This window comes from Amblyraja radiata, chromosome 2 (assembly GCF_010909765.2).
Source record: "Amblyraja radiata isolate CabotCenter1 chromosome 2, sAmbRad1.1.pri, whole genome shotgun sequence".
Taxonomy (NCBI): Eukaryota; Metazoa; Chordata; class Chondrichthyes; order Rajiformes; family Rajidae; genus Amblyraja; species Amblyraja radiata.
The window spans coordinates 33,904,925-33,929,307 of NC_045957.1; the positions used below are offsets into that span (position 1 = coordinate 33,904,925).

Sequence of the window (24,383 nt, forward strand, 5' to 3'; positions counted from 1 at the left end):
CGTATCTGAATGAGGATTTGAACCACCAAGGCACAGTAGACTGCAGATGAAGTGTTTGTAAATTAAATTAGAATCGATGGGTACTGATGAGGAAAAGCAAAGTGGAATATGAGAACTGGCCAGAGGGAAACATAAACAGACTGCATGAGCTTCAAACGATAGATAAAATCGGAAGAGCTTAGCAAAAGTCAATGCGAGTCCTTAACAGCTTGAGTCAGGAGGAATTATATTGGGGAATGAGGAAATTCATGTCAATTAAACAAATATCTGGGACAGGTCATAGTAAATCTCTCATAAATAGTGAAGAGCCTCAGAATAAGAGTAAACGAGAAGCTCAAAGAAGTCAAATTGTGTTGTGTCTTGGGTCTTTTTCTTGTTTGTCAGCGGCCTCTGCAGTCCGTCTGTCTTTTTGTTATTTTTTGTCCCGTTTTAATGTAGTTTTTATTTATTTTTTTGATGGGGTATGTGTGTGTGTGTGTGTGTGGGGGGGGGGGGGGGGGCGGGGGACTTTTAAAATCTTTCCCCTGCACGGAGAACCCGACCTTTTCCCTGTCGGGTCTCCGTTGTCATTGGGGCTGCAACGTGGAGCGGCCTCCAGCAGGAACGTCCTGGGGCTCCAGTCATGGAGCTGCGGAGCTACTCACCATCATGGAGCTGGCCGAGTCCGGAGCGGGTGGAGCTGTGGTGGCGCTCGGCTGCGACCCGACCCCGGGGATTCGGAGGCTTACCGCAGGTCCGGTGGTTAGTGACACCTGGAGCCCGCGGGTCCCTGCTGGGAGACCGTTTTTCGGGGCTTCCGCAATGGCGACTTCACCCGCCCGAGTTGCGGGGTTGAAGAGTACCTGGAGCGGGGCCTTACATCATCGCCCGGCGCGGCTTCAACGGCTGCGGGACTTTGCTAGAGCCCGCCGGGGGCTCCAACAACAAGACCCGGAGCGCGGCCTTGCATCACCCGGCGCGGCATTAATGGCCGCGGGACAATTGCCATCGCCCGCCGGGGACTTTGACTCTGACATCGGGAGGGGAATGGGGAGTGCAGCGGAGAGATAATTTTTTTTGCCTTCCATCACAGCGAGGAGGAGATGCGCTGTGATGGATGTCTGTGTAAATTGTGTTGTGTCTTGGGTCTTTTTTTCTTGTGTGTATGACTGCAGAAACAACATTTCATTTGAGCCTCTATGAGGTTCAAGTGGCAAATAAATTGTATTGTGTGTTTGTATGACTGCAGAAACAACATTTCATTTGAACCTCAATGAGGTTGTATTGTATTGTATTAGCGAAAAATGAGTGTTGTGGGGAAATGAATGGCATGAATAGCAATGCACCCCCAGGACATGATCTTAGAGTTTTGAAACAAATGGAGACAATTGGTGATAGACATAAAAAGCTGGAGTTAACTCAGCGAGACAGGCAGCATCTCTGGAGAGAAGGAACGGGTGATATTTCAGGTGGAGACCCTTCTTCAGACTGGTCAAGACATGACAATGGATGGACTGGTTGTCAATTTCCAAATTTCCACACAGCATAGAATAGTTCCTACATTTATGAAATGAGGGCGAGAGAAGATAAGTAACCAAGGAGCAATTATACTGACATCAGTGCCAAGAAAAATACCAGAATCTCTATATAAGGAAGAGGTAATATGGCCACTGTGATAATAGGATTGGGCAGCGTCAACATGAACATATGAAACGGATATGCCGTTTAGCTAATCTGATGTCTCACCATGTAAGAACAGGTAAGTGTGGTGCATCTGGTCTTTGAGAGGTGCACAAAGAGAATATTGAATCAAATAAGTTGCACAATAATTGGGTTCATCTAGCATGGACTAAGAATTCATTAACGGACAGAAAGCAGCAATGTTTAGTGCTATAGTCTAGTAAAGTCTGATCAAATATAGTTCGAGGGTCTCCAAGGAGGCGGATAGTAGCTCAGGACTGCTCTCTACTTGTGGGTAGGATGCTCACAGGGAAATCACGCAAATTCCATGCAGACAGCATCCGGGGTCAGGATCCAATCTACCTGTTGCCCCACACTATCACCCACGTAGCCCATGAAACCCAGGAAGTACCAGATCCTAAAGGAATCCAAGCATATGGTACGAGTGCAGCAAAGTTGTGGTGAGGTAAAGGAGCTCCAAAAACCTAACTGAATGGCAGTGCAGGCACAAGGGATCAAATAGCCGGCTGCTGTTTCTATTTCTAATCTTCTATTATACATTCCATAAACACTCATTTTGCTTCGTAGACAAGAAGCATTTTCATCCTAACTCTAAATCACCATACACAATACAGTAAGCCCTCTTTATAATGGACCATGGGGAGGTGTTAATGGAGTTCACTATTGCAGATTGTCCGATATAACAGAATAAGAGATTACCTAGCAACAGAGTATCATTGCACTAAGTGGTAGAAACAAAGAACTGCAGATGGTAGTTAATGCACAGAAGGACACAGAGTGTTGGAGTAACTCAGCTGATCAGGCAGCATCTCCGGAGAACATGAATAGGTAACGTTTTGGGTTGAGACCCTTCTTCAGACTCTTGGTTTGGATTCCAGGTGAGTTGACGCCCCAGTAGTCAGGGGAGAGGCGAGGCATTACCTGCGTGCGGAGTGCAGGTAAAGGCCAGTGGTGATGGTGGCAGGTGCTGCCTGAAGGTGGCCGTGGAAGCTGTGTGGGCCCGCGGTTGCCGCAGTAGGTCCAGCCTGGAAGCAGCCGGGGTGGTGGTGCGGGTCTGCAGCAGCTTCGGTGGTCCCGGCTTCAGAGAGAACGGGGAGGCGGTGAACGTTGGCGCTACGTCTCCTGGCACCACTGTGAGTCTCGGCCTCGTGGCAGTCAGATGTACGGGGAGATCCAGCAGTGGGTCCCAACTGAACCGCCACCTGTCCATGGTCTCCAGAGATGTTGCCTGACCTGTTGAGTTACTCCAACACTTTGACTGAGGCTATGACCTCTAGCTCTGGACTCTCCCACTAATGGAAACATCCTCTCTACATCCACTATATCCATGCCTTTCAGTATTCTGCATGTTTCAATGAGGTCCCCCCTCATTCTTCTAAACTCCAGGCCCATTGCCAACAAAGGCTCATCATAGGTTAACCTTCATAGTTCAGTTTGGCATCACGGTCAGCATGAACAATGTGGGCTGAAGGGCCTGTTCCTGTGCTGTACCATTCTATGTTCTAGATGGAGATCACTTATAAGCAGCTACAGTCGGTGTTGTCCCAATCGACATATCGTTTTAATATGCTGACAAGTTTTCTGTTTACTATGACTATTACCTCTGTTTTTGATTTTAGAAACCCAGTGGGAACAATTTATTTATTACAAACATATACTTGGCAACCTTAACAATGCCAGCGTATAATACGTGTTTGCTTATACATTTAAGGAAATTCAAAAACATCGTCCCCAGATTAACTAGAACTTGATTCCGGAAAACATTAGTCATTAGTTTATTGGCTTTGCATATGTACCAGAATGAGCCAACTCCATATCTGCAAATAAAACTGATGCCATGGGCCAATTGAAGCGGCATTGCTTTAAAAAATAAATCCAATAAGAAAATCGATAAATATTCCATTAATATTGCAAGATGCTGGAGTATCCCAGCAGGTCAGACAGCATCTCTGGAGAACATGGATAGGTGGACCTGAAACCTCACTTATCCATGTTCTCCAGAGATGCTGCCTGACCCGCTGAGTTACTCCAGCACTTTGTGTCTTTTTTTGTAAACCGGCATCTGTTCCTTGTATTTGCATAAATATATATTATACTAGTCAGAATTAAAATATGAAAGCTAGACTCTGCATATATTGTTGTTGTGCATCACGGATAGTCGTTGGCGAGATCAATAATGCATAAGAACTCTCTCAACAGTTTACAGATGACACGTAAGAATTCTCTCAACAGATGGTTCGGACGTGAATGGTTTGCATACAAGTAACTTGTAACAGACTTCCTTAATGTAACTTGGCCATTTGTTACTTTCTAAGCATTTCCACTCTGTCTGGGAAAGTCAGGAAATGTCAGTTTTTGGAGATGAATTAAATATTGCATTCCTTTGGGTCTGTCCTTTTGATCTGCTGGATTTAAAAGTCATCGAAAAGATGATTACAATGGGCAGTTTTTTTCCCAGCTATTTCAATGCTTTCAATTTAATACCTAATTAGGCCAAACGACACGATACAGAATATTACTCATGAGTTTGTGCAAGTTAAAAGGAGCATAACATTTTGCTTGCTGCACTGAAAAACAACGAGCATGGAAAGGAAACATTTTAAAGTTACAAAAGTTGGATCCTTGCTTTTGGGGGAAGGTCTGGAAACGACAGATTACAGTTTAAAAAGTCAGGTAATCAATAACGTACATTTTAAATGGTGCTGATTAAATACTTAATAGCACCAGGGATAAATTGATCAGACCTATTACAGGCAGGAAAACAAGGGACCTGCAAACTGTATGCATCAATGCCGATATGTTCCCACAGGTCATGGAACAAAATATTCAGGGCGGCACAGTGGGAGAGTTACTACTTCACAGCGCCAGGGACCCCGGTTCGATTCTGACTATGGGTGCTTTCTGCGTGGAGTTTGTACGTTCTCCCTGTGACTGCGTGGGCTTTCTCCGGGTGCTCTGGTTTCCTCACACATGCAGGTCTGTAGGTCGACTGGCTTCTGTAAACATTTGCCCTAGTGTGTAGGACATAGAGTAATGCCCCTGTCCCACTTAGGAAACCTGAACGGAAACATATGGAGACTTTGCGCCCCACCCAAGGTTTCCGTGCGGTTCCCGGAAGTTGCAGGTGGTTGCCGGAGGTTGCAGGTAGTGGAAGCAGGTAAGGAGACTGACAAAAACCTCCGGGAACCTCCTTTGGTTTATACCAAAGATAGACACAAAGTGCTGGAGTAACTCAGCGGGTCAGGCAGCATCTCTGGAGAAAAAGAATGGGTGCATTTTGGGTTGGTACACTACTTCAGACTCAATTTGAATTAACTAAATGGAGATAATTGAATTAATTTGAATTCAATTAAGAATTTATAGTTTGCTTTCAATGATTTTGGGTAGGTCAAGTTAATAGAGAATCGGATATAGAATATTGAACAGTGCAGCATTGGAATAGGCCCTTCAGCCCACATTGTCCAGGCTGCAAATGATGCAACGGAGTAAGTGTGGAAGACACAAAAGCAATTAAATTAAATTGAACCCTTGGAAACCATTTGTTACACCAGAAATGGAGTCCTACACCCAATCCTATGTTACTGCATTTGGGAATGATGCAAAGACCATTGAGCATTTGCAGAAAGGATTTATTGGAACAATTGGGCAGCACAGTGGCACAGCAGTAGAGTTGCTGCTTTACAGCACTTGCAGCGCCAGGGGTTCGTTCCCGACTACGGGCGCTTGTCTGTACGGACTTTGTACATTCTCCCCGTAACCTGTGTGGGTTTTCTCCGAGATCTTTGGTTTCCTCCCACACTCCAAAGACATACGGGTTTGTAGATTAATTGATTTGGTATAAATGTAATATTGGCCCTAGCGTGTGTAGGATAGTGTTAATGTGTGGGGATCGCTGGTCGTTGCAGACTCGGTGGGCCGATGGGCCTGTTTCTGCACTGTATCTCTAAACTAAACTAAACTAAAATTGAATGAATGAATGACTTCATTTCTGGAGGAGGATTGGAGAAACTGGTTCTCTTCTCCTTAGAGCAAAGAAAATAAAGAGAGTATTGGATAAAGGTGTACAAAACTTTGACAGCGTTAGAAAGGATAAATAGAAGCAAAGGAAATTAATTATGAATGATCGGTAAAATAAAACCACAGTTACACGGCCCAACACTTTGATATTTACACGACGAGTGGTTATAACCAGCAATTCAATGCCCTTCAAACAGCAACTGGATAAATGATTGAAAGAAAGATAAACTGCAGACTCTAAGGAAGGGGGTAAATTTGATTGCTCTGTGACGGACTGATATTGTTATTGGTTTATTATTGTCATGTGTACTGAGATACAATCATACACTTTTTTTTTGCATGCTCTCCAGGCAAATCATACCATACTTGGGAAGATCAGGTTGTACAAAAGGAAAAATAAACAGAGTGCAGAATATAGTGTTACAGCTTGAGCGAAAGTGCAGATAGAAAAAAGTGCAATGGGGCGGCACTGTGGCGCAGCGGTAAAATTGCTGCTTTACAGCACCATATACCCAGGTTCAATCCTGACAATGGGGGCTGCCTGTATGGAGTTTGCTTGCACCTTCTCTCTGTGACCACGTGGATTTACTCCGGGTACTCCGGTTTCCTCCCACTCTCCAAAGACGTACAGGTTTGCAGGTGAATTGGCTTTGATAAAATTGTATATTATCTCTAAAGTGTAGGATAGTGCTAGTGCTTGCTGGTCGGCACGGACTCGTTGGGCCAAAGTGCCCGTTTCTGGGCTGTATCTGTACAATCTAAAGTCTAAAAGTCAATGGCTGCTTCAAAGTAGATTGGAAATTCATCCCAAACCCATGAGAGGTCAGTATAAGTGTCGGATAACAGCGGGGAAGAAGTTATTCTTGAATCTGCTGGTATGTGCTTGATGGACTAAATGGCTCCTCCTGTTCGCTACTAATTCTGCAATTCAGTGGCTTGCCAATGGAACTACGAGTTAATTGCTCTCAACCAAAACACAGAACAGAAATCAGGAGGATCAACAGTGGCTGACATGGTGCCATCATGAACTGTATATCCTGGGGATTTCTCTGGGATCATTAATTCACTTCCCAAGAGTGTTGTAGAACTTGTCTGAACGTGCCAGCCAGCAAAGACCAAGGTTTATTAATGATCCCGTCTGGTTGCCAGTTGCATATCAGATCAAGTGTGGCTTGCGCTGAGAAATGTGACCGAGATTGGTCGATTACACATCCATGTGGAGACTCGTGGATGTCAAAAAAGGTAGAAAAGTAACAGAGCTTTGATAGCTACACTTTTATTCAGCGTGGTCCTGGTGAAGTGTTTGCTTGGAAGCCTGGCTTTCAACAATTTATGGTGCCAAGGAATAACTGGAGGGTTGTATTGGATGAAAACATTTAACTGTCTCACAAGATGGACTTGACAGCCAGTGAGGCTCTACCCTCGATTCACATTTTCATTCTACCTGGACTTCATCTTACATGACACTTGATTGGTAAGTGTGTCAGGGGTTATGGGAGAAGGCAGGAGAATGGGGTTGAGAGGGAAAGATAGATCGACCATGATAGAATGGCGGAATAGACTCAATGGGTCAAATGGCCTACTTCTGCTCCTATAATTGATGAACATAAGCTTGTGCAGATGACAATAAAGTCGACTTGACTTTCTTTAGAAGAAAAGCTTGTGCAATAGGGAGGAGTTCTCATTTTTTTACCAATCAACTTAAATCTATAATAGACATAAAATGCTGGTAACAGTGGGACAGGCAGTGCGCATGTGCAAGGCGGCCTGCTGTGCTGTGGCGGATGGAGCGAGCACAGCAATTTAAATCTATAGATAGACCCAAAATTCTGGAGTAACTCAGCGGGTCAGGCAGCCTGTCCCACTGAGTTACTCCAGCATTTTGTGTTTATCTTTGGTGCAAACTACCATCTGCAGTTCCTTCCTACACATCTTAAATCTACACATCAGTTGCGATCCCTTCCACTGAGGGAAATACATTTCTCCTCTTCACTCTATATGTAGGCCTCTCGAAATTCTGTACACAAATGGTGACTAACCAGTGAGGTTCATTGTGCCCTTGGTTCAGGGCCGGATTTACCTATAAGCTAAACAAGCTTAAGCTTAGGGCCTCGAGGTCTAGGGGGACCTCGCAGGGCCGGATTTACCACTAGGCTTCATAGGCTGAGGCCTAGGGCCTCGAAATCTAGGGGGCCTCCGGCCAAGGCAGGACACCTGCCGTTCAACTCTGGGTGGGCCCCCCTCTCTATCGCTCTCTCTCCATCTCCCCCCGCTATCCGTGTCCGGGCCGCCGGGCTCCAGCTCGCTCCATCCGCCGGCACGGCAGGCCGCCTTGCACATGCGCACTGCTGCGGCCTGCACGTCCTCCCCCCTGCACATGCGCACAACCACGGCCCGCACATCATCGGCCGTCCTGCGCATGCGCACTGCAACGGCAACTGGTCGGCGCTGGGCACTTTCTCCCTCGCTTTGAATTGCGGGAGATTTGGCCGCCATGGCTGTCCGGTTGCTGCCTCGCCGCCAGCGCTGAAAACCAACGCGGAGGGAGGGGGCCTCACAAGTGGAACAGCTTAGGGCCTCTCTTCATCTAAATCCGGCCCTGCCTTGGATCTGAATTTTACCACTGGGGGTAACTGGGAACATTGACTGAATGGTTGGCTTCTCACCTGCAGAGGCACCAAAGAACAAATCCAAGTCCACAATAAGGGTCCAAGCAGATTGCTACTTCTCGAGACGGATAGAGCTCACACTGCAGCTTAATTGATCGACACAAGGCACTGGTTGCTGCATGGGACATCTGCCAGGCAAAAGAAAGGTCTCATTAGAAGTCCCAACATCTCCATAATAACATTTCCTCTACAACTGGCAACTTCCCTCAACAATGCATTAGTGTAAGATAAATACTATGCTTCCATACAGCATATTTTACTAATTAAAATAAATAATGCACTTAGACATATTTACAATGACTAATATTTTAATGCTCTTACAAAACTGTTTTTCTCCCTCTGGACTGACTGATTTACAAATTACATATTTACTGTTACATAAACGGGTTGAGGCCAGCAGAAACCTGGCGTCATCTATAATTTTTAGAAAAAAATATTATCCTCCAACATAGAGTCATAGAGTGATACAGCGTGGAAATAGGCCCTTCGGCCCAACTTGCCCACACCGGCCAACATGTCCCAGCTATACTAGTCCCACGTGCCTGTTTTTGGTCCATATCCCTCTATCCATGTACCTGTCTGTTTCTTAAATGTTGGGATAGTCCCAGCCTCAACTACCTCTTCTGGCAGCTTGTTCCATACACCCACCACCCTCTGTGTGAAAAAGTTACCCCTTAGATTCCTATTGAATATTTTCCCCTTCATCTTGAACCTATGTCCTCTGGTCCTCGATTCTCCTACTCTGGGCAAGCGACTGTGCATCTACCCGATCTATTCCTCTCATAATTTTATACACCTCTACAAGATCACCCCTCATCCTCCTGCACTCCAAGGAATAGAGACCCAGCCCACTCAACCTGTACCGATAGCTCACACCCTCTAGTCCTGGCAGCATCTGCGCAAATCTTCGTTGTACCCCTTCAAGCTTGACAATATCTTTCCTATAACACGGTGCCCAGAACTGAACATAATATTATAAATGCGGTCTCACCAACGTCTTATACAATGTCGTGACATTTTACTTTTAAGGTTGACCATCATGTGTGTTATGATTAAACATGTACACTAAGTGGCCCAAGGTCTCAGTCAATCCCACCTGCAGAATGCTATCATCCACCAGCTAACCTTGCTGTGTCCACATCCCAATTGGGACAGTGACTCTGTTTGGGCTCACTCTCACATCTTGCACAAGTACTCATGGAACAAAAGCTTACCAGTAATGGGCCTGTCCCACATGCAACTTTTTCGACGACTGTCGGCACCCGTCATAGGTTGTTGCAGGTCGCCGAAAATGTTCAACGTGTTGAAAATCCAGCGGCGACCAGAAAGACGCTACGACTCTTTGGGCGACTGAGGAGACCACTCACGACCATACAGGCGACACCTTGGCAACATGTCGCGGGGTGAAGCCTGCATGGTCATGAGTCATCGCCCAAAGAGTCGTACCTTGTTCTGGTCGCCGCTGGATTTTCAACATGTTGAAATTTTTCGACGACCTGCAACGACATATGACGGGTGCCAGCAGTCGCCGAAAAAGTCTCATAGGTGCGACTGGCCCATAAGGGCTTCTAAAAGCTCTTCTTGTAAATTAAAGCATTCTAGTAAATGTTTAAGTTGACTTCTGATCTCTCTTAAGCATGCAAAGTTGTGCTGTATTTAAATTACAATTTATAGATAGTGCTACAAAGTACTGTAAGTATTTGCAATTTTCATGATAGAAATGTATCATGTGTACAAATACAGGTATGCATTCTGAAAAATAAATAAACCAGCATTAAAAAAAAATGCACATAGAAAGAAAATTTAGCTATAAATGCTACGTAACAATAATACTGAGTAGAATCAAATAACAAAATTATAGGATATATTCAAAAATATTCATATTTAGAAACCTCTGATGTAATGAAATTTTAATTTCAAAATGATTCAACCTGTTAATTGGACAATGTGTTTCAAATATAGATCAGATATTACCAGGTTTGGTAATTATTTTCTGAGTTTTCATTTATCTGGAATCTTTTAATATTTTAAGATCTACCATTAGCTGTGTTACAACCAGAGAAAATGATTAACTACACATATTTAATAAAAAAACAGCTAAACCAGTTTATCAACTAGCTTGAAGAATAACACAATTTTCTATTAGTTTAATGTTAACAATAGAAAATACATTAAATTCACAAAATCCAAATAATATAAAATCATAATCATCCAAAAATAGTTTTTAGGGATTCAAACATTTCTTTGAAGGTTGACTAACAATCATATAGCAGGAGAGATGGTTTTCATGAATAAAAATAGCAATAGTCTATCAAAGGACTCACATTATGAGTGAACTGATTGATGGAAATAGAGGGCAAGGCTTGTGCATATATGCCAGGTGCTCCTGTGTAAGAGTCTTCAACCTCCCAGCAGTAGTTTTTCTACATTTAATTCAAACTAAGAATTCTTAGTAGTCTGCACATAAGAAAGCCATTACATTTTACACAATGGAACTGTTTCAGCTGCAACGCAAAAGGTTAAGAATCTCAAATGGGAAAATTCAATTCTAATACCAGATTTCTTTATCAACATTCATACTTTGGTTTTCCCCTAGGAGAGAAAGAACTGTTAAGTACAGTGAAGTCATTTTTACTTTGATTGAGAGGGGTATATTTCCCACACTGCTGAAGTGCGTCTTCATATCAATGCACGACACTGCAATTGTCTGTGGAGATCTACACAGGCCAAATAATTCCATCCTCTCATTTGAGAACAGGCTGTTTCATTTTGAGATCAAAGGAGTGGAATCATTTCCATTCTCCTCCTCAGTGCAAACACACTGTACAATCTTCTTCCAATTGCTTTGTGATGCAAATTAATTTTTCAGGGACCTTGGACAAACTGTAGAAAAAAAGACTGTTGTCTCAATGCTAACAAATATCGTGGAGATTTTTATGGTCAATTAAGATAAACACGCTTTTAATTATTAGTCATGCAGAGATCCGTGCACAAAATGTAAAATAACAGTGCAAAACGACCTCTCCACTCTGCAAGCCTCAGCATGAATCCAGACCAATGATGAGTAATGAAAGTCACACGAGCACGGTGATGACAAAGTCATCAGAGAATTCAGTCGTAGTCTAATCTAGGGAGTGCAAAATGGAAGTGTATTTGACTGCAGTGGACTTGCTGCTGCAACTGGGCAACTGGCATTGAACAGTGTCCTCAATGTCTGCCACTGGCTACTCTCATGCACCAAGATTAATTTCAAGGGCCGCAATAAAGATTAAAAACCAGAACAGCTCCGGCTGTCGTTCTGCACACAGTTTCTTGGATCATTGGCATACTTAATGCAAAATAACAATCGTTTCAAGAATTTTGTGCATTACCAAATTGAAACAAGTGATACCTACACTTTGGACTGTTAATATGTGCTCTGAACTCACTGAGAATTTAAATAACATTTGCCTAAGATTTAAGCTTGAGCTGGAACGATTCTGCAAGATGAAGATAACAGACTTGTAGAAGCAAATCCAGTTACTTTACTCATTCAAATCTTTATAATGCCTTACCTAAAAGAATGACATTATCTTGCATTGTAACGCTATAACTCAAGTAAATGCCATTGTTCAGCCAGTGAGGAAAAACATCCAAACCTGGGCTCTTTATACGTTACATGAATGTTCAGGATTCCACTTATACAGAAAAGTATGTTTTGCAAATGTTATCAAAACAGCTCACAACTAAATTACACAGCCTTAAATTTGCAAATTCTTTTTTTTGCAAGTCAATATAATAATCTAATTTGCCATTATTTGAATCTCAGCTTTTGTCTAGGGAAATATTGTTGATATGAACAGCCAAGTCAATGGATATTTTTAAGACAGAGATAAGGATTTTTGATTAGTACAGGTGACAGGGGTTATGGGGAGAAGGCATGAGAATGGAGTTAGCAGGGAGAATTTCTTTTCTTCGGTATTCACCAAGGAGAAGGATATTGAATTATGTGAGGTAAGGGAAACAAGTAGTGTAGCTATGGAAACTATGAGATTCAAAGAAGAGGAAGTACTGGCACTTTTGAAAAATATAAAAGTGGATAAGTCTCCAGGTCCGGACAGGATATTCTTAGGACATTGAGGGAAGTTAGTGTAGAAATAGCAGGGGCTATGACAGAAATATTTCAAATGTCATTAGAAACGGGAATAGTGCCGGAGGATTGACGTACTGCGCATGTTGTTCCATTGTTTAAAAAGGGTTCTAAGAGTAAACCTAGCAATTATAGACCTGTTAGTTTGACGTCAGTGGTGGGCAAATTAATGGAAAGGATACTTAAAGATAATATATATAAGCATCTGGATAAACAGGGTCTGATTAGGAACAGTCGACATGGATTTGTACCTGGTAGGTCATGTTTGACTAATCTTCTTGAATTTTTTGAAGAGGTTACTCGGGAAATTGATGAGGGTAAAGCAGTGGATGTTGTATATATGGACTTCAGTAAGGCCTTTGACAAGGTTCCTCATGGAAGGTTGGTTAAGAAGGTTCAATTGTTGGGTATTAATGGTGGAGTAGCAAGATGGATTCAACAGTGGCTGAATGGGAGATGCCAGAGAGTAATGGTGGATGGCTGTTTGTCAGGTTGGAGGCCAGTGACTAGTGGGGTGCCACAGGGATCTGTGTTGGGTCCACTGTTGTTTGTCATGTACATCAATGATCTGGATGATGGTGTGGTAAATTGGATTAGTAAGTATGCAGATGATACTAAGATAGGTGGTGTTGTGGATAATGAAGTAGATTTTCAAAGTCTACAGAAAGATTTAGGACATTTGGAAGAGTGGGCTGATAGATGGCAGATGGAGTTTAATGCTGATAAGTGTGAGGTGCTACATCTAGGCAGGACAAATCAAAATAGGACGTGCATGGTAAATGGTAGTGAATTGAGGAATGCAGTTGAACAGAGGGATCTAGGAATAACTGTGCACAGTTCCCTGAAGGTGGAATCTCATGTAGACAGGGTGGAAAAGAAAGCTTTTGGTGTGCTGGCCTTTATAAATCAGAGCATTGAGTATAGAAGTTGGGATGTAATGTTAAAATTGTACAAAGCATTGGTGAGGCCAATTCTGGAGTATGGTGTACAAGTTTGGTCGCCTAATTATAGGAAGGATGTCAATAAAATAGAGAGAGTACAGAGGAGATTTATTAGAATGTTGCCTGGGTTTCAGCAACTAAGTTACAGAGAAAGGTTGAACAAGTTAGGTCTTTATTCTTTGGAGCGCAGAAGGTTAAGGGGGGACTTGATAGAGGTCTTTAAAATGATGAGAGGGATAGACAGAGTTGACGTGGATAAGCTTTTCCCATTGAGAGTAAGGAAGATTCAAACAAGGGGACATGATTTGAGAATTAAGGGACAGAAGTTTAGGGGTAACATGAGGGGGAACTTCTTTACTCAGAGAGTGGTAGCTGTGTGGAATGAGCTTCCAGTGGAGGTGGTGGAGGCAGGTTCGATTTTATCATTTAAAAATAAATTGGATAGTTATATGGACGGGAAAGGAATGGAGGGTTATGGTCTGAGAGCAGGTATATGGGACTAGGGGAGAATACGTGTTCGGCACGGACTAGAAGGGCCGAGATGGCCTGTTTCCATGCTGTAATTGTTATATGATTATATATGAGAGATAGATCAGCCATGATTGAATGGCGGAGTAGGCTTGATGGGACGAATGGCCTAATTCTGCTCCTATCACTTATGAATTTATTAACAAACAACTATCTGGGGATTATACACGACAAATTGTGCATGAAGGTAATAAAAATGTTTTTTTTCTCATGGGTGCGAATCTTCTGTGCATATCTAAATGGATGACCTTTCTTCACGAGCATCCAGTGACAGCAGGAAATATTTGTATTTGGTTAATATACTCTGTAACCTGCTGAAATGGTATCCCCTGGCCCAAACACTGGGACGTTTAAGCAGCCTTTAATCTGACTGGTCCAGTACCCATTCTAAGACAGAATGCCAATTTAATACCAAATTGTGATGTTGGCTCATGTATGTCAGGCCAGATCTTGCTGTCAGAGGTGGCTTTCAGTTCATCAGTCTGCTCTGGATTGGAGGCAAAACCATAAACATGAAGAAATATTCGCTAATCCACTGAGACATTAGCATACATCAAGCAATTTACATATACACGGTAAAACTAATAAAAGGGACTTCTATATATGAATAACATGTTGCAGATTTCATAATTTTTACTATTTTACTTGTTATTCAAGAAAGCTTGCAAGGTACTGCGTTACACAGACAAAACCCCACCGACATAAGGTTTAAGCATACAGATGAGTAATATTATTTTGCAATAAAACGCTTCAATTTATCCAAACACAAAAATAGCAATAAACATTGATTTATAGCCAGTTAAAGAATACAGTATCTTGTTGCAAGAACAATGTCACGGTCAAACTATTTAGCTGATCTAGACAAACTATAGTGTGTCCGATTCCACATCCTGTGGACATCAAAATTACTCAGATGTGTTTTTTGTTTTCTTTTAAGCTAGTTTGATTAATGGATGCTGTGACATTGTTCCATCTTCATACGATCCTTGCCAAGAAGCTGTTGCAACAGTTTGCTCAAAAATACATCCCCCACAAACCCCATCCACTCCACTGCTCCTTCTCTCTTACCAAAGGAGACAGCTGATGCTGGGCATGCACAAATACATCATAGATATTCTTTAAAATGAACACAGATTGTAAATATTAACAGAATATTGAACTGAGGGGTGCATTCCAACTGATCCGAACCAGGCTTTGACCTGTATCAACCACAAACTTTACAGCAGAAGTCACTGGGCAAGCTATCGGGGCCAGAAACCACAATTACAATTTCACTGTCATCATCTTGAAAACTCGCAGTTACAGCTTTTTACGGATGGAAGCAACTCAGTACAGAACAAGGAGAACAGTGAGACATTCCTGAGCTGCGTGGTTTCAATCCACACCAGGCAATACATTGACCGACCGAACAATTAAAGGAACATTGCGTTTCATGAGATTTTTAAATGTGAATTTATTCCACTTCAAAAATAAATTGGGAAAACATTTAACAGTTGCAGATATGCTTATGAGTACCTTAGCACAAACATTGAAAAATGACAACGAAATGTCAAGGAAATACAGTGTTTACAGTGTTACGTAGACTTTTCAGCGTGACAACTAAATTCTACATTTGCCTATATTGCCTATAGTTTGGGACAAAAGAATAATTGATTGTGGATTTTTAAGCTTAATATTATCACTGGTAAAATTTTAAGATTAAACACTTCATTTAAAATTATTTTGGCAAGTTTACCAAGTTAAATCTTGACTATGATGTTTTAATTTGAATGATTGTAAAAATAATTGATATTTCCGATATGTCTCAGGCAGTATCAACATCTTAAGCAATGTTTAGAGAAATGCACATTGTATGTTTTTTTTTAAAAAGCTCTTGTTTCTCAATGTAATTGCATAGGAAAATAGGAGATGGCTATTAGGCTCTTTAAGCATGTGATGGTATTATCATAAGATCATAAGACATAGGTGGATTCTGCGCCACCATTCGATCTGTTTTTCCCTCTCAACCCTATTTGATTAGTACGGGTGTCAGGGGTTATAGGGAGAAGGCAGGAGAATGGGATTGAGAGGGAAAGATAGATCAGGCACGATTGAATGGCAGAGTAGACTTGATGAGCCGAATGGGCTAATTCTGCTCCCATAACTTATGAACCAATGAACTTATTCTCCTGCCTTCTCCACATAACCTTTGACACCTTTACTAATCAAGAACCTATCAATCTTTAAAAATACACCCTCTGGCTAAAGAAATTCCGCTTCATATCCATTCTAAAGGTACGTTCTTTAATTCTGAGGCTGTGCCCTCTGGTCCTTGACTCTCCCACTAGTGGAAGCATCCTCTCCACATCCACACTATCTCGGCCTTTCATTATTCCGTAGTTTTCAATGTGGTGGTAACTGATTTTCTATCTCTTTGTTTTATTCCTCCTCTCCTTCCACATCCCCTGAGAACCTGCATTGCAGTTGATGTAAAATCCTTTACACAATATAATATTTTATTCTGCATATTATCAAGGTCACTATGCCAATGCTTGACTTGGTAATTGTCTTATTAGCACTTAATGGCTCAAACCACTTAAATTGTAAAATGATTGAGTTATCAGCAAAATGTTAGGATTTCCTTCTGCTCTAGTTGGGAATGAATGGTAATTTGGAGAGCAAAATTAAAAAAATTTTAGAACTGATTTTTTAAAATAGGGATTAATCTTAGCATCTATCTTTAACTTGTATTTCACCAAGTTTAAAATTGTCTACGTAGACAGAGCAATCATCAGAACTGCTGATATAATTAATTTCCTCCCTGATTTCTACACTCTGACTTGTCTGATTTTGGTTTCATAGTGACAACCCCAAAAGCACATTTTACAGAGTCATGGTGATTAAGGCTAAGGAAATAATTCCGATAGAACCCCTTTTTCAATAAATGCTACTTAAAGAAAGCAAACAACCAACAATAACAGGCAGAAAAAATAACATCATCCAATGATAAATGATGACGTCTCAAAATGGCTCATCAAATGAGTAAAAAAGAATCACAATGTGAAGAAAGCAAATCTTGTTCACTTCAAAGAGGTTGATGAATGACACAATATGGTTTGTGTATTTTAATTTAATTCATGTAAACACTAAAACATGCTCAATATATTTCTACTTAGCTACTCAAATCCAAGTCAGGACAGATATCTGGCAATAACAGCAAGGGAGATATTAAACGTAAATATTTTCTGACCTTCCACTTCATTCAGTGTCATTAGTTCCCAAATGAGCCATGGGATAAAGGTCAATTGAATGTCAAGCATGCAGAAGCTTCACTCTATAAAATAATGCCGAGAGTTTGCTTCCATCTCAGTGGGGAATGGCCTGGGTTTGGCAATGTCTCTGTCTGAGACTGCTGAGTCAGGTTGGCAATTTATCAACTAACAGGGTCGAGCCCTGTGGGTTACCACTCCATAGTGCAGAAGGTCACGGCCAAATAAGCCCAGCCACCCAATTCCTGCAGATAAATGCCCTTAAATGGACAGAAGTGTCAAAGTTACCCTATTTCTACATCTACTGTTGCAAACGTAATTCCTAATTTGGGATGGAAACAAGATGTGCAATATAAAAGCAGGGCGAGTTTTCATATAGACATGAGACAGGAGACATGAGACAGGAGACAAAAAACTTTGCTGTTATCTTACCTTCACCCCTGCCAGCATTCCTGTCGTAGATACACTAAAATCAAGGTAGGCCAAAGTGTCGGGGTTTGAGGGTTTGTAAATTTGGGAAGGCCGTCTCTTTGGCAAATCATCTGAAAGGAAATTAATGCACTTAAGGATCTGAATGAACCTTTGTATAAATGTAGATCATGGGTAAGCTTACCAATGAGCATTTGAACATTTGAAGATCCCACAATTTAGTTTCTCACTGTCACTTCAAAATCACCCTCTCTAAATTACAACGCACCTCCTTGTTAATTCTCTCCACAACAACATGTAGATCCTGAGCCACCAAAGCCATCAAGTCAACATCTATCTCTATGGCATTAAGGCTGGGAGTGTTGATAGGAACATAGACATAAAAAGGGATTGATTGGTTGATGGAGAGATACAGCATGAAAACAGGCCCTTCAACCCACCGAATCCATGGCGACCATCGGACACCCGTTCACACTAAATCCATGTTATCCCATACCACTCCCGACACAAAGGGGCCAATTAACCTTCAAACCTGCACATCGTGGCAATGTGGGAGGAAACCGGAGAACCCGAAGGAAATGCACGTGGTCACATGGAGTGCATGAAAACTTCACATAGACAGCAGAAGTCAGGGTCAAACCTGGGTCTCTGGCGCTGTGAGACTGCAGCTCTTCCAGCTGCGCCACTCTGCTGCCCAAGGACTAAGCTCTGCAGTGCAAACATTGCTGATTCTCTCTCTCATCACGTTATCCCTACTATCTCCACTCACCCACTGATGCCTTTTCTGTCTATACACCTATCTATCACCGTCATGAGCGGAGTAGATCGGGTAGATGCACAGAGTCTCTTGCCCAGAGTAGGTGAATCGAGAACCAGAGGACATAGGTTGAGATGAAGGGGAAACGATTTAATAGGAATCTGGGTGGTAACTTTTTCACACAAAGGTGGTGGTGTATGGAACAAGCTGCCAGAGGATGTAGTTGAGGCTGGAGCTATCCCAACGTTTAAGAAACAGTTAGGCAGGTACATGGATAGGACGGGTTTGGAGGGATATGGACCAAATGCGGGCAGGTGGGACTAGTGTAGCTGGGACATGTTGGCCGGTGTGGGCAAGTTGGGCTGAAGTGCCTGTTTCCACATTCTGCTACTCTATGACTATGACTCTATAAGTGACATGGCTTCCAACATCTTATGGGATAAAGAATTCCACAATTCTCCACCTCCTGAATGAAGACATTTTTCCTCCACATTCCTCCAAACTGAACCATCCCATGTCCTGGAGGTTATGACCCCTCTAGCTGGATATTTCCGCCTGAGGAAATATTTTCTTTGCATCTAGGCTGATTAACCCCGTCAGAATTTTGTATTGGTCCATATCTATCTAAACCCTTCCTATCCATGTATCTCTCCAAATACCTTTTAAACACTCATTCAAAATACCCACTACCTTCTCAGTGAAAAATAATTGCTGTTCAGGTCCCATTTAAATCTTTAGCCTCTCACCTTTAACGTTGCCCCAAATGATTTAATAAATTATTGTAAGGTCACCCCTCAGCTTCCTTCACTCCAGGGAAAACAGTCCCAGGATATTCAGACTCTCCTTATACTCAAGTCCCCTAGTCTAGTTAAGTTAAGTTAAGTTTAGTTTAGTTTAGTTTAGACAATAGACAATAGACAATAGGTGCAGGAGTAGGCCATTTGGCCCTTCGAGCCAGCACCGACATTCAATGTGATCATGGCTGTTCATCCCCAATCAGTACCCCGTTCCTGCCTTCTCCCCATATCCCCTGACTCCACTATTTTTAAGAGCCCTATCTAGCTCTCTCTTGAAAGCATCCAGAGAACCTGCCTCCACCGCCCTCTGAGGCAGAGAATTCCACAGACTCACCGCTCTGTGAGAAAAAGTTTCCTCATCTCCGTTCTAAATGGCTTACTCCTTATTCTTAAACTGTGGCTCCTGGTTCTGGACTCCCCCAACATCGGGAACATGTTTCCTGTCTCTAGTGTGTCCAAGCCCTTAACAATCTTATATGTTTAAATGAAATCACCTCTCATCCTTCTAAACTCCAGAGTGTACAAGCCCAGCTGCTCCATTCTCTCAGCATATGACAGAGTCGCCATCCCGGGAATTAACCTTGTAAACCTACGCTGCACTCCCTCAATAGCAAGAATGTCCTTCCTCAAATTAGGGGACCAAAACTGCACACAATACTCCAGGTGTGGTCCCACTAGGACGCTGTACAACTGTACAAGGACCTCTTTGCTCCTATATTCGATTCCTCTTGTTATAAAGGCCAACATGCCATTCACTTTCTTCACTGCCTGCTGTACCTGCATGCTTACTTTTATAGAGTGATGAACAAGGACCCCCCAGATCCCGTTGTACTTCCCCTTTTCCCAACTTGACGCCATTTAGATAGTAATCTGCCTTCCTGTTTTTGCTACTAAAGTGGATAACCTCACATTTATCCGCATTAAACTTAATCTGCCATGCATCTGCCCACTCCCCCAATCTGTCCAAGTCACCCTGCATTCTCATAGTATCCTCCTCACAGTTCACACTGCCACCCAGCTTTGTGTCATCTGCAAATTTGCTAATGTTACTTTGAATTCCTTCATCCAAATCATTGATGTATATTGTAAATAGCTGCGGTCCCATCACCGAGCCTTGCAGTACCCCACTAGTCACTGCCTGCCATTCTGAAAGGGACCCGTTAATCCATACTCTTTGTTTCCTGTCTGCCAACCACTTCTCTATCCATGTCAGCACTCTACCTTCAATACCATGTGCCCTAATTTTGCCCACTAATCTCCTATGTGGGACCTTATCAAATGCTTTCTGAAAGACCAGGTACACTACATCCACTGGCTCTCCCTTGTCCATTTTCCCAGTTACATCTTCAAAAAATTTCATAAGATTAGTCAAGCATGATTTCCCCTTCGTAAATCCATGCTGACTCGGACCGATCCTGTTACTGCTATCTCATCTTTTATAATTGACTCCAGCATCTTCCCCACCACCGATGTCAGGCTAACAGGTCTATAATTCCCCGTTTTCCCTCTCCCGCCTTTCTTAAAAAGTGGGATAACATTAGCTACCCTCCGATCCACAGTCTATAGAACATTGGAAAATTATCACCAATGCATCCACGATTTCTAGAGCCACTTCCTTAAGTACCCTGGGATGCAGACCATCAGGCCCTGGGGATTTATCAGCCTTCAGTCCCATCAGTCTATCCAACACCATTTCCTGCCTAATGTGGATTTCCTTCAGTTCCTCCGTCACCCCAGATCCTCCGGCCACTACTATGTCGGGAAGATTGTTTGTGTCGTCCTTAGTGAAGACAGATCCAAAGTAGCTGTTCAACTCATCTGCCATTTCCTTGTTCCCCATAATAAATTCACCTTTTTCGGTCTTCAATGGTCCAACTTTGGTCTTAACTAATATTTTCTTCTTCACATACCTAACGAAGCTTTTACTATCCTGCTTTATATTCTTGACTAGCTTACCTTCGTACCTCATCTTTTCTCCCCGTATTGTCTTTTTGGTTATCTTCTGTTGTTCTTTAAACATTACCCAATCCTCTTGCTTCCCGCTCATCTTTGCTACGTTGTACTTCTTCGCTTTAATTTTTATACTGTCCCTGACGTCCCTTGTCAGCCACCCTGCTAGTGTATCTTTCCAGTCAACTTTGGCCAGCTCCTCCCTCGTGGCCTCATAGTCCCCTTTACTCAACTGCAACACTGACACCTCCAATCTACTCTTCTCCTTCTCCAATTGTAGATTAAACCTGACCATGTTATGGTCACTGCCTCCTAATGGCTCATTAACCTCAAGTTCCTTTATCAAATCCGGTTCATTACATAGAGATATAGTGTTTAGAGATATAGTGTGGAGACAGGCTCTTCAGCCCACCGACTCCGCACTGACCAACAATCACCCATACACTAGTTCTATACTACATGGATGGTGATGAATAAAATTGACCTTGAGTTTGACTTTGGTAGGGACAATTAACAGAAGTAAATTAACCTACAGACTTGCACGTCTTTGGAATGGGAGAGGAAACCGGAGCACCTGGAGAAAACCCACACGGCCACAGGGACAATGTGCAAACTCCATACAGACAACGCCCAGTCAGCATCACACCCAGGTCTCTGGCGCTGTAAGGCAGCAACTCTACTGCTACACCACATGTGTCACGAATAGTCCTGATAACAAACCTAGTACATCTTTTCTGAACCACTTTACTGTCAATTTTGCATTCAATTGGCTACGTCACCCATTTGATCCAACCATCCAGACTTCCCCACCATACAAAACCTTGCCAAAGTCCTTACTGAATTCCATGTAGAGAATACCTACCACCTTGCCCTCGTCAATCCTCATGGTCATCTCTTTAAAACATGCAATCAAGTTTGTGTGACTTGATTTCTCATGCCCAGAGCCAGTCTGTTCATCTCTAATAAGCCTGGTCAATAAGACAGGGCTGAACACCTTCTCTCAGTCTGCCTGGGCTTACATGATCTCCCGGTTGGCAAACACTTTAACTCCCCCTCCCATTCCCACACTGACCTTTCTGTCCTGGGTGCCCTCCATTGTCAGAGTGAGGTCAAACACAAAGTGGAGGAACAGCACCTCATATTTCGCTTGGGCAACTTACAACCCAGCGGTATGTATATTGATTTCTCTAACTTCAAGTAACCGTTGCTTTTCCTCTCACTCGGTCCATCCACCGCCCAAGTCATCCTACCAGTTTCACTGTCCTCCTGTTGAGTTTCACAGTCTGCATAACTCACTATCACCTACCCCACAGCCAACAATGGACCATTGTGGGCTCCAGATTTCCTTTGATCACCTTTGATCACCTTTGCTTTTTGCATATCTTTCATTCATTTGTTCTATTTACCTTCAATTGCTCTCCTTTCCTTTTCCCCAGACTCTCAGTGTGAAGTAGGGTTTGGACCCGAAACGTCGCCTATTCCTCTATCTCCAGCTTTTTGTGTCTACCTTTAGTGTAAACCAACGTCTGGAGTTCCTTCCTACATATCTAATCAGTCACCTGTCCAATTGCAATTAAATCCTTTCTCTTATAACTCCCTCCTGTAACTTCTCCCCCCCTAATGAAATGGAATTTCAATCATGCACTGAGGGCATTAAGTCTAGAAAGGACATAAAGTGCTGGAGTAACTCAACAGGTTAGGCAGCATCTGTGGAGAACACGGACAGGTGACTTTTCAAGTTGAGACCCTTCTTCAGTAGGGTCTGAAGAAAGGTCTATGACCTGACATGTCAACTATCCATGTTCTCCAGAGATGCCGCCTAACCTGCTGAATTACTCCAGCACTTTGTGTCCTTTTGTGTAATAACCAGCATCTGCAGTTCTTTCTTTCTACAGTAGTTGGTGAGCCTGCGCTTGGAGTATTGTGTTCAGTTTGATCACATTGCTATGGGAAATATATAATTAAGCTGGACAGAGTGCAGAAGAGATTTACGAGGATGGTGCCAAGATTCGAGGGACTGACTTATTGGGAGAGGTTGGGCAGGCTAGGACTTTATTCCTTGGAGAGTAGGAGACTAAGGGGTGGTCTCATAAAGGTATAATGATCATGAATGCACACAATCTTTTTTTTTTCTCTGGGGAATCAAAAACTAGATGGTATACTGTAGGTTAATTGTGAGAGGGGAAAAAATTAATGGAAACCTGACGGGTAACCTATTCACCCAGAGAGTGGTAAGTACATGGAACGCATGGCCAGACAAAGTAGTAGAGGCAGATAAAATAGCAACATTTAAAAGGTACATGAATAGGAAGGGTTCAGAGGTAAATGGGTTAAATGTGTGCAATTGGGACCAGCCTAGATTGGCATCTTGGTCAGCATGGACGAGTGAAGCTGAAGAGCCTGTTTCCATGCTGTATGATTCTGAGCCTCGATTAAAGAAATAACTAATTAAAATAAAATGACTTTGCGTCTCCTAAGGCCTAGGAATGCAACTCCTCCTGACATTCGTCTGAAAGCCTGAAGGGCTTTAGAATTTCTCTTGCATGTAAATAAACCCTCTCCTCTTCCATTTCATTAGCTTAGTGGAAACAAATTAGAAAAATATCAAAATTAAAACTTTCCTGCTGAGTTATGAAAACAGCAAACTGCATAAATCCCAATGATTGCACTATTTTAATCTTGACTTGCCGTTTCAATCCCCTGTCGATATATTAAGAGATAAAATAGATTTACTTGTCCTTATTATTGGAGATGCCAAGATAGAAAGGTTATAAATATAAACACGTTCCAATCCTCTCTGGCTATCCGTCCAATCTCACTATCAAGCCTTTAAACTCTTTACATAATGAACCTTGAAATAACATCTTCAGACAGTTGAAAATTCCCATTATCCTTTTAGAGTCAACAGATAATGGTAGCATTCACTATCAATGAGGATGATGCATTATTAGGCTGCAAGGTAAACTGTATATGCAATTTCATTTAAAGCCAGTCATAACAAAGTAGATAAATAAATTGTCAGGGAACACTGTTCTCTTAAAATGAAATACACACGGCAATGATTTACAAATTTGAAATCTGTGATAATAAGCTGCTGATTTTTCAATTTGTGCAAATAATGGGAAGGTTTCCTTTGTCGATTTGCATTTTGCCAAATGGATCAGGGAAAATGATCTTGGCCTCTACTCTCCGATTGGCACCGTATAAGCTCTGGCGACTCTCCACATCTTTAGTTCAA

At 42.4% G+C, this 24,383-nt stretch overlaps 1 protein-coding gene across 6 annotated transcripts in view; it reads right to left on the minus strand.

The window, feature by feature from the left end:
* dip2c (disco interacting protein 2 homolog C) overlaps positions 1-24,383 on the minus strand; it is a 539,567-nt gene that overhangs the window by 51,695 nt on the left and 463,489 nt on the right. For 3 of the 6 annotated variants that reach the window (XM_033044735.1, XM_033044718.1, XM_033044709.1), the window contains 3 exons: positions 17,645-17,754; positions 10,691-10,789; positions 8,364-8,494 (listed from right to left, as the gene is read on the minus strand). In XM_033044735.1, the coding sequence (XP_032900626.1) occupies positions 8,364-8,494; positions 10,691-10,789; positions 17,645-17,754 (340 nt within the window). Of the gene's footprint in view, positions 1-8,363; positions 8,495-10,690; positions 10,790-17,644; positions 17,755-24,383 lie in introns of those variants that run through there. The other 3 variants (XM_033044743.1, XM_033044725.1, XM_033044746.1) reach the window with 2 other exon arrangements.